The sequence below is a fragment of the Antechinus flavipes genome, chromosome 3 (genome assembly GCF_016432865.1).
Source record: "Antechinus flavipes isolate AdamAnt ecotype Samford, QLD, Australia chromosome 3, AdamAnt_v2, whole genome shotgun sequence".
Lineage (NCBI taxonomy): Eukaryota > Metazoa > Chordata > Mammalia > Dasyuromorphia > Dasyuridae > Antechinus > Antechinus flavipes.
The window spans coordinates 350,690,296-350,705,285 of record NC_067400.1 but is presented as its reverse complement, the minus strand read 5'-3'; the positions used below and the strand labels follow the sequence as shown (position 1 = coordinate 350,705,285).

The 14,990-nt window shown below is 36.3% G+C and overlaps 1 protein-coding gene across 1 annotated transcript in view; it reads left to right on the top strand.

The window, feature by feature from the left end:
• The window catches only part of STEAP3 (STEAP3 metalloreductase), a 58,844-nt gene extending 52,554 nt beyond the window's left edge, over positions 1-6,290 (top strand). Inside the window, 2 exon segments of the mRNA XM_051985756.1 lie at positions 3,346-3,585; positions 3,587-6,290. Coding sequence (XP_051841716.1) covers positions 3,346-3,585; positions 3,587-3,649 — 303 coding nt within the window. The 3' untranslated portion in view covers positions 3,650-6,290.
• The last annotated feature ends 8,700 nt before the right edge of the window (positions 6,291-14,990 follow it).

Genomic DNA, 14,990 nt, shown 5'->3' with positions numbered 1-14,990 from the left:
TCTAAAGCATCTTTGCGATTACAAAGGAATTTCCTCATAACTTCCCCAAAATTAAGCATCCCTGATAATTGGGATCAAGCAGACCTGACTTCAAATTCCATCCTACACAACTAATTAGCTTATATGACTCTTTTTAGTTCAGTTGTGTTTGATACTTTGTTGACCCCATTTGGGGTTTTCTTGGCAAAAATATTGGAGTGGTTTGCCTTTTCCTTCTTCTGTCTCATTTTACAGATGTGGAAATGGAGGCAAACAGAGTAAAGTAACTTGCCAGAGTCATACAACTAGTAAGTGTCTGAAGTTGGATTTGAACTCAAGAAGACGAGTCTTTTTGACTCTAGACTCAGTACTCTATCCACTGCACCATCTAGCCATCCCCAATTCTTACTTAAGTTTAAATTTAACTATTGTTTGTGCCTATTTCTTCATGGGCCTGGACTTGGTCTCAGAAGCATTCTCTACATTTTATAAATCTCAATTTCTATAATTTCTCAGAAGAAACTGAGATGCATAAAAAGTAATTTGTCAAAGAGTTATGTGTTTAATAGAAGTATCAGAGATAAATATTCTCTCTCTGAAACCTGAGTTCTTTCCACTATGCTAACTACTTAAATATCTTGTTTTCTGTTCGATAAGTATTGTTTGAAACCTGCTACATGCCAGTTATTGTGCTAGACATTGGAAGTATCAACACAAACACAAAGCAGTCTCTTTCCTCAAGGAACTTCCATTCTAAAGGGGAAAACATGTATATGGATATCCTAAGTGTGAAGATACACAGTAAATACAAAGTGACTTTGGCAGAGGGTTGGGGGGTAACAGAAACTTAAAAAGTAGATAGAACACTTAAGGTCTCTTATAGGAGGTGGGACCAAAGGTATGCTTTGAAGGAAGCAAAATCTTTGCACATGAATATGGCTGATATCCATCTATAGCAAAAAAGTCCCCATTTTCCCGGGGTGGCATTCCACATTGATAATGAATAAAGATGAATAATAAAGGTAAATAAAACATTCATTTTTTACCTGACAACTTTGTGTTCTTTAGGAACTGTTAAGATGTCAGAACATTGGGTTATATTAAAATAATCTGTGTTTATATTTATCCTTTTGTTCCCTGGGCTATTTGACCTTTTAATTAGATCATTTAAGCCAATCATGAAACAGAGTAGTTTGAACAGGAATGGCAACATACATGTTGTTCCAGCGCTTGTGACACAGAAACAGTTTCAGGGTTTTATTATAACCATCTCTGCAAAGTTCAAGGAGTTCTCACTTCACCCTTTGCAGCCACCAGGCTTTAATAATGACAGAGAATGATCACAAACCCCAGTTGTTGTTTTAAACAAATTGTCCTAAGCACTGGAGTGTCAGCTCATTTGCCCTAGTGTTTCTTTTTTTGTAACAAACTTAATAAAAATAGCCTGAATGTGTTAAAGTGTTACTAATTTTCTCACAGCACATTTCTTTACTCAGTCTCCTTTGGCTATTTTAGTATTTTTACATTGTTACAAGGAAGGAAACAAACTCCAGAAAAATGAGACATGCAGAAACAAATTACCCTGGCTTTATGGTGCACTTTAAAAGTAAAGAGACTACTTTGACTAATATGGGATATTATTATATTAGAAGCCAGGAATATTTTCTAGTCATACCGTTTTCTGTGAACAATTAGTAATGAACTGACATTTCCAGCTATCTTTCTCTGTGGGACCTCCATCTGAAAGCTCATATATGAACCAAGAGAGGCTAGTAAGCTAGTAGGCAGTTTGCTGCTAGTAGGCAGTTTTTCTCCATCTTTTCTTGGCATAATTTTTCATTTTACAAATGAATTCAGAATGGCTACTTAACTTTAGGCTGAAAATGTATTGAACTCAAGAATTTAAATCAAAGGGCAGGGAACTAAAAAAGTGATTAAAGCAAGTGCACTCAATTAGGCTTAGCCTATAGTATGTGATTAAACTCATAAAAATCTAGCATATGTATTTAAAATATATTTAGTATTAATGACTATATTTAACATTTACATAGCACCTTAAGGTTTGCAAAAGCACTGTGCTTGGTATCTTGTTTGAGTCAAATAACCACTCCGTGAAGTACATGCTTTTATCACCATTTTACAAATAGCAAGAGGTTGTAATTTCCCCATAGTCACAGTGTCTAAGGAAAGAGTTGAACTCAAGCTTTCTTTCTACATAATAGTTGTCTTCATTATTGATCTCTGAAATGGGAAACTGGATAATTTTATTAAGTATGGACAAGGGCTCTCCAAAATCCACTCCTTTCTATAGAATAGTTTTAGATTTGTTTATTCTCCTAATGCTAAATAAGCTAAGATTTAATCTACTTCTCAGGAAATGAGAATCTATTTTGTAATAAGCATCATATTTCACTTGGGGCCAAAATGTTTTCCTTGATAATATCTCACAATTATAATTATGTTGATGTCTCATGGGGCAGGGTACACCCACACTAGTAGTTACACTGGTGTGACTAGAAGGTCCTTCTAGTATGAATGGACTAGGTGAGAATCAGATACATAGAAATTCAGAAAACCTGGAAGCTGTGAAACAAACCCAAGTCAAGAATGAATTAAACAAGAATTAAATGGAAATTTACAAGGCAAAAAAAATGACTAATTTCTGAAAATCAAAGATATTTCCAAATCTTAGGTTTCTGATATTACAAATTCTGTCTCACATGATATGGCTGTTAAAATATAATGTTTTAAATTATATAGTGGGGGTATTTCGGAGAACATTTTAAGTTGCATGCTACTACTGGTAAATTAATGTTCCTTTTCATTTCATTTGCTGCAATATACCTTATACTTAGATATAGGGGGCTTAAATTTTGAAAAATTCATTCACAAAAATTCTCACTTGATTCTAGTCTATACCCCCATGAGATATCTAGGACAGATGTCAATTATCATTTTTACAGATAAAGATATTGCTAGTGAGATAAAGCAACTTGTTTAAAATCATAGTTATTTTCAGTAGTGAAACTAAAACCTAGGTCTCTTAGGCCACTGATCTTTGCATTGTCCATCTAGACTTGTTACAGGGACTAGCAGGATGGATAATTATCCTGGGTTTTATAATAGTAGCATATAACACTTCTTGATCTCTTCAGTTGTTAGAATGAATGAGTCCACATTCCCTGACTATACAATGAACTGATTCTGGGGAGAGGAGAGGATGGCACAGAAACATGGACCTATAAATAGGCCAGATCCTAGAAGGCTATTAAACCAAACAGAGTTGTCATTCATCATAGCAAAGGAAAGAAGCATTGGAAATGTTTCCAACCATATGACAGATATATTTTTTTTATTTCCCACCAGTCCACCCTTGGGTTCCTGGCCCTTGTTGTTAGTACCTTGCACACGCTCACCTATGGCTGGACAAGAGCCTTTGCTGACAGCCGCTACCTACCTCCCACCTTCACACTTACGCTGCTGGTGCCATGTGTGGTTATCCTAGCCAAGGGGATATTTCTCCTACCCTGTCTACGCCATCGACTGGCACGGATCAGAAGAGGTTGGGAAAAGAAAACGACAGTCAAATTTGTGTTGCCTGATGACTACCCCCACACTGAAAAAACAAGCCACGTGTAAATCTCGTGTTCTCTATGGGACAAACCTGTGATACTTAATGCACTATGAATATCTTAGGGCTTTTTTTTCCCCCTTAATTGTGCAATTTGATAGAATTGTGGATAAATATGAACTTTTGTTTTGAATTCCCAGGTAATTTTTATGCAGTAATATTCAAGATGTGCATCTATATGTATATATGGAACTTATTAGAATTATATTTAGCAAAAACAAAAAAGTAAAGCCACTGAGATGTTAATATCTAGCTTTAAAAATTCCAAATGCTAGCAGGACAACAGATCACAATATTCTTATGACTGTATATGCAGAAAAGAACAAATGTAGGCATATACATACATATATGTATGTATGTATGTATATATATTGCAAAGGCAGGGAGGTAAAATGTCTATACACAATTATTGCTTTGATCAATTTGGTTTATTCCTTCTGCTGCTTCCAAAGGCTTTACCTTTTACCTTAAGTTGTAAAAATAACATGCCTAAAACACAGTTAAAACGGTATTGTTAGCTGCAGTTTTCCCTGGTATGGCTTCAAACATGTAGGATCAAAATTATAAACCAATTAATGAACATCTCAGAAGGCAACTTTTCCAGGCTCATGCAGTATCAGCCAGCAAGAAACGTGCTATTGACTCTTCACCGTCCTCTCCCCAGAAGATCGTCTTCTGCTAATAAAAGGAGGCTGACAGGAGATGACTGTGGGTAAACTGGAGAGAAGAGAAACATCATCCTTTGCTCCAGGGGTGGGGGGGAGAGTGAACGTGGGGGATTTGGAACTGGAGTTCCTCTATCTAATCCATCTCCTGGCTGGGGAAGATTTCTTCCTAAAAGTCAGAAATCACCATTGGCAGCTGCAAATTGATTATCATGAGAAGTGTGAAGTCTCTCCCTTAGCACAGCAGCTAATGAACACAATTCTGAGTAGAAGCATAATTTCCTTTCCTTCCTTTAAGTTTCTGATGACCATTGTGCCTTCTCACTTTTGAGAACATTTTTTTGATTCTCTCTCAAGAAGATATTAAAACACCCATCTGGAAACTCAGGTCTCGGGAGGTGGGGGGTGGGGGGTCCCAACTTTGGAGTTAAGCCTTTTTCAAAGCCCTTTAGTTATTTTTCTCCACTATATTGGTCATGTGTGTACCCACATGCACACACATATAGGGTGAGTTTCACAAAGTGATCGGTGTTAAAGCTGTACAGAGTAGCTGCTGTACAACAGAATAACTGTTGCTAAAAACTGCTGGCAAATCACACTTGCTGATTTTCTTCTAATGAGAGAACTTTTTTTTTTTTCCAAATTGCTAGAAGGGTGTTTGTTTTTTTTCTGCCAGGGTTCCAAATGTGAAGTGTTGTGCCTAAAAGTACAAAAACTGTGCACAAGTTTTGGAACATTGCCCAGGGCTGTAAGATATTTACCATCAAACCGTATGCCATCTCTTATGGATTAGTATTTAAAAGCTTTTTCATATTCCCAGCAGAGGAAAAGGAAGAAGAGATGGGGGAGGAGGGTAGTGATAAGGAGAAAAGTGTTCTTTTAGAAAAGCTCTCTGTCCTTTGACAGTCAACAAATTTCCCATCAGGAAAATATGATTTTTGAACAACAAGGGAAAAAAAATTGTAGTATCAGAGGCAAAGGAATCAGTATTCTATCATACTGATGCCAGATATTTGGTTCTGGTATGTTGTCTGAGTCTGTGGAGGCAGGCTCAAGTTTATGGCCTTTATTAGAAAGAAACCACAGACTTATTAGTGACCAAAAATGGAGAAAAATCTGTCCAATTTATTGGAATACCCCCATCATGAGGATGGGCACCATTTCCAAAGTAGCCTGTGAAACAAGTAAGACATTGCCTTCTCTCACTCCTAGAGATGTTCCATGATTTCACATCTATGCAGTGCATTATAATCCTTAGGAAAAAGATAACAGATGATCTGATTAGGCCAGTTACCATAATGAAAGAGGAAATCTTTGCAAAGTCACTTTTTGGCAAATAATTGAACATCTGCTAGCACTGGGCTAAGCTGTAGAAATCTGCCTCAAGATGACTTCCACTCTGATAGATGTATCAGTGAATGAAGATGACTAAATGACAAGTTTTATCATTTGGTTGGTATAGTCAGGAATCGTCAACTCCATGTACAGGGAGAACATAGAAACATGAAATCTACCAATAATCTGAAAACCTCATTAGATACTGTTTTTATGTTTTTCACCTTTAAAAAAATTGCTATCAAGTAGCAGAATGATTTATACTTCTTCCTCCCCCTAACACTTTTTGTAATAGGTGCTAATGTGCAATGAAATGCCTGAAAGGTAAGCAGTGGTGGGGAAACAAGCAAAGAACCAGGAATATCCACAATTTAGATAATCAGCTTTTGAACAATAGATTCAGCTGTTTGTTTATTCTTGGCCTTTGTCTACTGCTCCTTTTCCCTACCTCACCAGGACACTGATTATTTCATTGCCAAGACAGCAAGTCACCTCACTTAACAGCCTCATCTTTTCTATGTGCCTATAGGTAAAAATGTGCCTGAACAAGCTCCTGAAATCCTAATTGTCACAATATAAGGTTTACTTTTCAAATCTATGCTATTTAAAATCTGTACTTTGTTTTTACTTTGTAGAAAACATTTAAGAAGCAGTGACAATAAACAAAAGATTCTGATGAATGTGGGCTCCTTATTTCTCCTCTTTGTGAAAGGATTCAAAGAGATTACATTTTCTCAAATATAATTAGCAGAGGGTTATTTCCCAGTGTGATACAACGTATAAAAATGTTTTGTCCTGAAAACGGTTTCTTGCATATCGGACACTAGGCAAAACTAATAAACCAAAACAAATTAATGAAAGAGAGAATGTCACTGTTACCAGAGCCATGGCAGTACCCTATGGCAAAGCTTCTTAAAGTGTGGCCCTCAGTCTCTAACGGGGTCACATAATTGCATGTGGGAGTCATGAAATTATAATTATCATCAGTAATATGCCTATTTGTCCAGGGCCAGGTAAAAATTTCTCAAGCAAAAAGGAGTCACAAGTGGAAAGTTTAAAAAAACTTTTAAATTACTGCCCTGTGCTATTGTGGACTGACTCCAATGGGTAGTTGGTCATTCTATGAGTAAGGTGGACAAACAACTTCCATGGGACTTTTCCTGATAATAGGACTTATCTCTAAAACAACCACACCTACCCTTATTCCCCAAGACTCCTTAATTCTACTCCTGTGCAAACTCCCAACTTTTGCCATCTCAGGCAAAGCATTTATAAGCTAAACTATTCTCAACAGTTAAGAGGTTAAACTAACCATAACCCATACCAATTGCATAGGTGTCTCTGGGATCATTCCCAGTCTGTGCCCAACCTTTAAATCACCTTTGGGCTTCAGGAGGGATTGGAGCAAGGGCAGGCTCTTCTTGGGGTTAAGGACCCATGAGTAGAGTGCTACCTCAGAAAAACGAGTTCAAACCTGGCCTCAGACACTAACTATGTGACTGTGGACAAATCATTTGCCTCAGTTTCCTCAACTATAAAATGGAGGTAATGATAGCACCTACCTCACAGAATTATTGTGATGATCAAATGAGATAATTATAAGAAAATGCATGCTTAATAAATACCTGTTCCATTGTTCCCTTCCCCCTATTTCTGTTTCCCCTTTTAATTTTAGATTGGACAAAGAGAATATCAGGGAATGAATGAGCATGGATAGATTGTTATCTGGATCTTAGATATCATTACATTATTTTTCTCCCCTTAGTCCATCCATCTTCCAAATTTCCCTTTTACTGTCCAGAGTAACACAAAGGTTCTCACAACCTTGGGATCCTCTTTTCTCTTCACCAGATCTTTATCTGGCTCATTTCCAGCTATTGTCAGCTGTTTATCTCTATGTCATACCTCTCTTGCTTGGTCTATTCACACAAGCCTAGTTCAGGTAACCATCACCTGTACATGTACACTATATTACCACAGTCTTCTAATTGATCTTTCAAACGCATATTTCCCTTCTTTCCCTTCTTCATTATACCTTCTACACCAGTGGTGTCAAGCTTTGATAGAAATGGGGCCTTCAAACTGTAGGGGCATCTTGATTTTTGTTTTCAGGCATACTCCTCATGATCCCACTAGGGGTATACTTGGCAAAGATAAAGAAATGGTTTGCCATCTCCTTCTCCAGCTTAGTTTACAGATGAGGAAACTGAGGCAAACAGGGTTAAGTGACTTGCCCAGGGTCACACAGCTAGCAAGTGTCTGAGACCATATGTGAAATTCCTGACTCCACTATACCACTTAGCTGCCCATCTTGATTTAGAAAATCATATAATTAACATTATCAGTGCTCCATTGTGATTTTATATTGTTAAACATTTCCCAACTGCATTTTAATCTTGTTCAGCCATTTGGGAGTGTTGTCCAGTATGTAATACCTCTGATCTATCCAAAGCAGGAGCCACAATGCCAAAATGAGGCCATATCTAATGCACCTATTTAATAAAATTCAGTGATCCCTTATTGATTCTGGAATATTTTATGTGATATTGGGATATGGTTTTTTTGAACCATAATAAATGGTTCAAAATAAAGAACAATAATAACAAATCTTTATCTGTTCCTTTAAAATGTTCTGTTTAAAGTTTTATATGTATATAATTATAATTAGGCATATAATTTATAAACATATAAATGTACACATATTACGAGCATATGCTCAAAATTTTTTACCAATAGAGGTGTCAAATCTAAAAAGCTTGAAGAATGCTGATCTAATTCAACCCGTACCAGAAAAAGATGCCCTGTATATCATATCCAACAAGTGGTCATCTGGTCTTTGACAGGTGAGAAAATTTCACAAAAAAAATTCTTTTTTAGAAGAGAGTGATCAACAATGTCAAAGAGGTCAATGAGAATTAAGAAAAGATCATTAGATTTTGCAGTCAAGAGATTATTAGTAACTTGGGAGAAAGCAGTTTCAGCTGAATGATGAAGTCTGAAGCCAAACTTCAGAGAGTTTAGAAGACAAGAAGTCATCTATTGTAGATAACTTTCTATTCAAGTAGTTTCATCAAGAAAAGAGAGGAAAGATACAGGACAACAGCTAGTGGAGACCGACAGAAAGTAAAGGATGTCGGGCTTTTTTCTGTGTTTTTTAAAGGATAGGTGGATATAGAAGTATTTGTTAGTCTGTAGGGAAGTAGACAGTAGACAGAGATCAAAGATTACTGAGAGTGAAGATGATAGAGTGGGTAATCTGCAGGAGAAGACAAGATGGAATGGTACAAAGGGTAAATCTGAAGAGGTTTGTGGGGGGGGGTTGGGGGGAGGAGAAAACCTTCTTACATAAAACAAGTGAAGGCTAAATTAGTGGAGGAAGACATTTGAAGGGAGCACTCTGTATGAAAAATGTAAATTTTTTCATTGAAATACATGGCAAGATTCTCAACTGAAAGAGATAAAAAGAGGGGTAGCACAGAAGGTGGGAGAGTGAATTACTTAGGGAGGCATAAAAGAACTGCCTTCTGAAATAAAGTAACAACTTTGTAGTGGTCCCTCTCAGCAGAATCTCATGATTTTCTTTACTTTATTAGCAACTCATAATAAGGAAACAAAGGCATAAATTTGCTTGGAATTAATCCAAGGCAGCTGCTTGACAAGGAATGGTTGATAAGACAGGGGAACCTATGGATTGTAAAGCATAATGTAGAGTAGAACTGGCTTATCATGAAGTCAAAATAAGAAAGGAAAGAGAGTATATATCCAGTGCAAAGATGATAGCCCAGGAAATAACTCAGAGATGGAAAGATTGGAAGCTACATGAGGATGTAAAAGAGGATTAGAGATCAAAAGACAAAGAGAAAGATGGAATCAAAAAATAAGGTCAGATAAAGATCGTGAATGTGGAGGTAGAATACTTGTTGGTAATGATGAGATCAGGAGTATGATCTTCAGTGTATAGTTAGTTGAAATGGAGGTCATGGAAAATGAGTTAAGTTGCTTAACAAAGTATTATCATGGGTATCAAAGACTCCTAATATGAAGGCAAGAATTGAGGAGGAAAAGAAAGATTGAACCAGTCTGCAAATATGTATTGTATCTAGGATATACTGCAACATATTTAACATATATAGGACTGCTTGCCATCTTGGGGGGGGGGAGGGAGGGGAAAAAACGAAACATAAGTGATTGCAAGGGATAATGCTGTGTAAAAATTATCCTGGCATGGATTCTGTCAATACAAAGTTATTATTAAATAAAATTAAATTTTCAAAAAAAAAAAAAAAAAAGATTGAACCAGGCATACATCTCATTGAGGAGTCTCCTAAGAACTGGTAAATAATAACTACCATAATCTTGATGAGTGATAAATATGGACTGAATAAACCTCAAAAAAGGCAAGGTTACTAAATGATGGTAGCAGTCAGAGTTTAAAAGGAGTAATATGAAACAAGCAATATTCTGTGTTCTCTATCCACTATCAATAAATCTGAATATTAGAAAGGCATTAAAAAGGGTGATCACAGATGCCATATCATCAAGTCCTTGTGAGTGACGAGATTTAGAACTGGAAGAAACCCAAGAAGGTGTGGATTCCAATTTTCTCATTTTATAAATGAAGAAACTAAAGCACAGAGAAGTTATTAAATGAATAAATCAGAATTTGAAGCCAAATCTTGATTCTAAGTACAATGTCTTCCCTTACCTACTATCCTCTTCTTCCTCTATAGATAGAGATTAGGCTCCGCTGAAATATTCCCCCCTCCCTCGTCCCTCCCCTTTTTTCCAGCTGAAACTGCTATTCTATCTACATCTCACTAATTTTGTACTTATGAAACTGATTTTGGGGGGGCACCAAATTTGGTAAAGATATTTTTTTATCTGTTTTAAATTTCATTGTATTAAATTTGGCTCAATGTTCTAGCCTGATGGTTTCGATTCTGACTCTATTATCCCATACATTAACTATTCACCTACATCTCCTCTAATTTGTATCACCTGCAAAACTGATTAAGTATGACATTTACTTCTTTATTGGGAGAAAATGTTAAAACAGCATAGACCTAAGAACAGATTTCACTAAAGACTTTCCAAGGTGTTATCAAACCATTAATGACTATAGATTCAGCTATTCAACCAGTTTTTAATTTATGTTCTTTAGCAAACTTTTCAATCAACAATTATTAAGCATCTGCTATGTGCCAAGCACTATGCTAATTTCTGGGGATACAAAAAAAGCAAAGGACAGATCCTGTCCTCAGAAACATACAATGTAAGGGGGAAGACAATGTGCAAATAAATATAGACAAAGAAAGCTACATATAGGATAAATGGAAAATAATTAATAGAGAAAAGGACACTAGAATTGAGGGTTTGGGGAAGGCTTCCATTAAAAGACAGGATTTTAATTGGGACTGAAAGGAAGCCAGGAAAGTCAGTAGGCAGAATTGAGGAGGAAGAATGTTCTAGACGTGAGGGACAACCACAGAAAATTCCCAAAGAGAGAGATGGAGAAGTCTGCTATCAATAGATGAAAGAGTATATGTCAGGAAGGTATAAGAAAACTGAAAAGGGGGTGGGGGGAGGGAAGGGGAGATAACTTTGGATGCCAAAGAGAAAATTTTGTATTTAATCTTGGAAACAATAGAGCACCACAGGAATTTACTGAATAGAAGGGGATAACATAGTCAGACCTGCACATTAGGAAAATAATTTTTGTGACTAAATGGAAGATGGATTGGAATAGGGAGAGATTTGAAACTGGTAGACTCACTAGCAGTCTATTGCAATAATTGAGGCATGAAGTGATGAGGGCTTACACCAGAGTCTACCAGAGTAGTGGCAGTGTCATAGGAGAGAACAGAGAGAAACAGAAGAAACATTGCAACAGTGAAATCAAAAGGTACTGACAACTGATTGGACATGGAGATTGAGTAAGGTGTACTTGGCTTGTAAGGCTTGTAGGTTACTGTGGCTGAAAAAATTTTCATCCTACTGCCTCTTGTGATGAGTCTGTCTAAACTGATCAGACAACAAATATAGAATCATTTTATCAATAAACCCATATATTGAAGCCTTTCTAACTTGTTAGGAACCAATATCTCCTACAAGCCAAGAGGAAACATCAGCATTAACACTTTGGGAAAGATCCTACTTTTCCTTTAATTCAATTATGCAATTTAATAGTTTTGCATTCACTTTGATTCAACATTGAAAAAAACTGATTTAAACATTTGTAGTTAGAGTCATGTGTAAAATGAGATATACCAATAAATGTATTTTCTGAAAAACTATAGAATGCAATTTTATCTTCATTAGGTGGATCTGTAATGATTTCTAATATTTTAACTTCAAGTCTTCTGATTCTCTGTCCAATAGTTAATAAGTCATAGAGGGAAGTATCAAAAGAAACCTAACACTGAATCCCTCTTTAAAGTGAATAATATTCCCCTAAGTTATCTGTTCTATATATTGACTTTTTTTCTAAAGTGGGGCCTGGAGTCTGGATTATATGTACAGTTCCTGTTTCTATATGTAAAAGGTGGCAGGTAGGTTAGTCAATGAGGCCCCAGTTCTGGGGACATGTGCCTTAGGAACATGTTCCTTTCTGGAAGTTTGTGATGTGAAAATTGAGAGGCCTGGCTTTCCACTTCAACAAGCCTGGGCCCTCACTGACCAGTCTTCCCAGATAATCCCTATCACAACTTATTTGGGGAAAAAAATCTAAACATAAGTGAAATTTTAATACTTCTTCCTCACTGCATCTTTAATCAGATCTTCTCACAGGTAGTTGGATATAACAGGTTGAATTTCAACTCTCACTTTCACTCATTTCTCTTCTGGGAAAGGCACTAATAAGTGGCAAAATCACTGAGGAAAGTGACTGAAAAATAAGAATGCTGGATTTTGGAATCAAAAGAGGCCTATCTGAATTCTGACTCTGCTCTTTATTTCCTGATGTGATGTCTCTAGGCTTCCTCATGTGGCAAAAGAGACGGTTGGAGTTGACCTCTAAGATTCCTTCCAGTTATAAAACTATATTCAATAACAATCACTGACCAGAAAATTCATTTTTGAATAATTATTTCAAACAAACACACACATCCAGAACAATTCTAGAATGTAAACACTAGTTTACTAGGCCAATTAGAAGCAGGAGCAGAAGGGTGCACTATGGCTATCAATTTCTTTTTGGACTGGGATTATAGGGAAAATGGCATTACTTTTTAAAATAGTCTTTTATTTTTCCAAGTACATGCAGAGATAGTTTTCAACATTCAGCTATGTAAATTTTGTGTCCAAATTTTTCTTCCTTCCTCCCCTTTACCCCTTCCAATAGATAACTTACAATCTAAGTTAAACATGTGCAATTCTTCTAAACATGTCCATATTTGTCATGCTACATAAGAAAATTCAGGTCAAAAAGTGAAAAAACACAAGCAAACAAACAACAGCAGCAGTAGCAGCAAAGTGAAAATACTATGCTTTGATTTACATTCAGTCTCCATATCATCCTCTCTCTGGATGCAGTTAGCACTTTCCATCTCAAGTCTATTGTATGGTGTTTTCTTCTTTAATATAAGATGATGGTTCTCTCTGGGAGAAAGCAGGTTTCTCGGGGAGGTTTTCTGGAGGCAATCTTAGTATCAGTTCAGATCAATAATTACCCCAAATGCAGCCAGCTGGTAAAAATACAAATGTTTATTTCTCCTTCCAAGTCTTTTCTCTTTCCTTGGGCCCAGATAGCTAGATTCTTAAAGGCCTATCTTTCTGCTCGGTTCTGAGAGCTCCTGCAGCTTTGTCCTTTGCCTCTGCTCCCTTCAGCCTCCAGAGCCAGTACAAAGATGAATCTGTCTCTCTTGCCTTCCGAAGTAATTCTCTCCTGGCTCTAGCTCAACTCCGAGTCGTGGCTTCTTCTGACTTGACGCTCTCCTTTCCATGTAATTTGGCTGAATTCTCCCCACTGGGCCTCTGCTTTCTTCTTATATACCAGAGAGAGGAATTATGGGTTTTCTCCCATAGTGCTCTCTGACCCTAAGAGCTTCAAGGGAGGTGTGAATTCACAAAGTTACAAAGTTTACTTTGTGAATCTCCCATACTTGTGAACTCCAATGAGTAAAGGTGTAAACACAAGCATTGTATTAATTAGTTCTACTTAGTACCTTGTTTCAGGTTCTGGTCCAAAACATCAACTCTAATGAGTTAGTAGTTTGTAAAGATTCCAACATATTGGAACTACCTTGAATCACCTCATTGTTAAAAAGAGTCAAGTTCATAAGAGTTGATCATCACATAATCGTGTTGCTGTGAACAATGCTCTCTTGGCTCTACTCAATTCATTTAGCATCAGTTCCTACAAGTCTTTTCAGGCTGTTCTGAAATAAGCCTAGTTATCATGTCTTATAGAACAATAATATTCCATAACTTATTCAGCCATTCCCTAACTAATGAATATCCACTTAATTTCCAGTTCCTTGCTATTACAAAAAGGGCTGCTACAAACATTTTTACACAGGTGGGTCTTTTTCTCTTTTTTATGATCTCTTTAAGATACAGACCCAATAGACACTGTTGGATCAAAAGGTATGCAATTTGATAACCCTTAGAGCATAGTTCCAAATTGCTTTCCAGAATAGTTGAATTCACAACTCTACCCATAAATACTTCAATGCATTAGTGTTCCAATGTTTTCACATCCCCTCCAACATTTATCATTATCTTTTCTTGTCATTTTAGCCAATATGAGAGATGTGGAATGGTACCTCAAAGTTGTCTTGATTTGCATTTCTCTAATCAATAATGATTTTTAAAGCATTTTTTCATATGACTAGAAATGACTTTTATCATCTGAAAATTGTCTGCTCATATTCTTTGACCATTTATCAATTAGTGAATGGCCTATATTCTTATTAATTTGAGTCAATTCTCAATATATTTTAGAAATGAGGCCTTTATCAGAAATACTAGATGTAAATTTCCCCCCCCCCCAGATTTCTGCTTACCTTCTAATTTTGGCTGCATTGATTTTATTTGTACAAAACTTTTTTAATTTAATGTAATCAAAATTATCAATTTTGTGTTTTATAATGTTCTTTAGTTTTTCTGTGGCCATAAATTCCTTCCTTCTCCACAGATCTGAGAGGTGAATTATTCTTGTTCTCTTAATTTGCTTATAGTATCACCCTTTATGTCTAAATCATGAACTCATTTCGACTTTATCGTGGTATAGTGTATAGATGTTGGTCAATGCCTAGTTTCAAAGTTTAAAAAAATAAATATCCTGTGCCATCATTTTCTAAGCAATGGTCCATACAACAAACAATTTTATCTGAAGTTTTAAGAATACTGTCTGGTATGTATCTGAGCCTAATGTCAAATGG